Genomic DNA, 1,697 nt, shown 5'->3' on the forward strand with positions numbered 1-1,697 from the left:
AAGGAGACACTTTTAGAGAAGAAAATTTTCCCGTCGCTACCCGGATTCAAACCCGGGACCTTTGAATGAGAGGCGAACACCTTCATCTCTATTCCACGAGAGCCTCCCATGATGATGATGATGATGACGATTGCTACCATTGTATTGTTATTAGTAGTTTTTTAAAAAATTCAATAAGAGTGTTACGGCTCTTACAACAACAACAACAATCAACAACAGCAACAACAACAACAACAACAACAATAGTAACAACAACAACTGCAACAACAAAAGTAACAACAACAGCAACAACACGGCACGATACACCAAAAGTCGGACACAAAGAGCGGTGGACACCGTTGCTGACTGGAGTAGGCGATTGAAATTCACGCTGAACGGCTCCAAGAGCGAGACTACTTTCTTCACGCTCGAAACATCTGATTTGGAACGAAAGCCATGCATCACGATCAATAATTCGACAATTAAGTATGAGCCCTACACAAGACTCCTGGGAGTCACACTCGACCGCAGGCTCACGTTCAGGAAACAGGTTGAGACAGTTATAGCTAAGGCCACACACAAGATGCGGTCGCTCGGGACTGTCACCCACTCAAAATTGGGATGTAGGAAAGACGATCTATGCAAGGTCTACCTCACCCATATACAAAGTGTCCTCAACTTTGCGAGAAGCAGCTGGCAACAGAGGTTGAGCAAAACTCTGATGAATAATCTGGAGGTGGTTCAAAACAGATGTCTGTGACTGATCACCACCCAAGCTCAATACTCATCAATCAAGGCACTTTGAACTGAAACGGGGGTTCCAAGCATTGAGTCCACTCTCAATGCTAACAGCCTCCAATCAAGAGAGACGGATATGCGAATGAACAACAACCATCCCCAACGAATTGCAGCTACGGAACAAGTGCACGGGCGCCTAAAGGGACGCAGAGATTTCCGAAAATGGGCCGAAGACGCCAGCAAAAAGAACCCACAACTGTTCAACTGCGAGAGGAGGCCCATTACTCAACATAGTTTGTCCCCACCTGTACGGCATAAACGGAAGGAGTGACTCCAGTGTGAAGATCCGAAGCGCTGCTCTTTGTCGAGCATGAGAGCTCGGCGCACAGTACAATAGCTACACTGACGGCTGCAGGAACAACTGATGGCGCTGGGTCGTCCTCACAACGGGGGATCCGTCCAACCCGACAGTTGTTGAGACACTGAGGGAGAAAGGCGCTCTATTCAAGCGCTCTTGGGAGGAAGAGAGGAGAGCTTTGGAAATGGCCATTGACAAGATCGATTAACATTGAGATGCAGGCAACTGGGCCGGTATCTTTACTGACAATCAATCGCTATGCAAGGCTCAAGTGGGTACATCACCACCTCTAGACCAAATGCGACTACGCATAAATAATACAACACCTCAACCCACGATTCAGTGGATCCCTGGTCACTGCGAGATCCTTGGAAACGACCTCGCTGACAGTAATGCCAAACTGGCAACAGCGCTGCCGGGCCCAGGCGGCCAAATTGCATATGAACGTGCGTGCGCCCAGATAAAACTGATCGCAAAAGACCCTCAAATATCCCGCACGAAGCAAATATACAGGGCAATTTTCTTAAAACGAGAGGCTCTAATTAAGTCCCGCAGCGACCAGTCATTATTGGCAAAAATCAGGACCGGTCACTTCTCAGGGCTGCGGGCCTTCAAAAGTAGA

The 1,697-nt window shown here is 48.0% G+C and overlaps 1 protein-coding gene across 1 annotated transcript in view; it reads right to left on the reverse strand.

Annotated features, from left to right (window-relative positions):
- LOC106013604 (gigasin-6-like) overlaps window positions 1-1,515 on the reverse strand; it is a 7,450-nt gene extending 5,935 nt beyond the window's left edge. The window contains exon 1 of the mRNA XM_013089780.1: window positions 1,412-1,515. Within this exon, the coding sequence (XP_012945234.1) occupies window positions 1,412-1,515 (104 nt within the window). The remainder of the gene's footprint in view (window positions 1-1,411) is intronic.
- Window positions 1,516-1,697: the final 182 nt, after the last annotated feature.

The sequence above is a fragment of the Aplysia californica genome, unplaced genomic scaffold (assembly GCF_000002075.1).
Source record: "Aplysia californica isolate F4 #8 unplaced genomic scaffold, AplCal3.0 scaffold01044, whole genome shotgun sequence".
Taxonomy (NCBI): Eukaryota; Metazoa; Mollusca; class Gastropoda; order Aplysiida; family Aplysiidae; genus Aplysia; species Aplysia californica.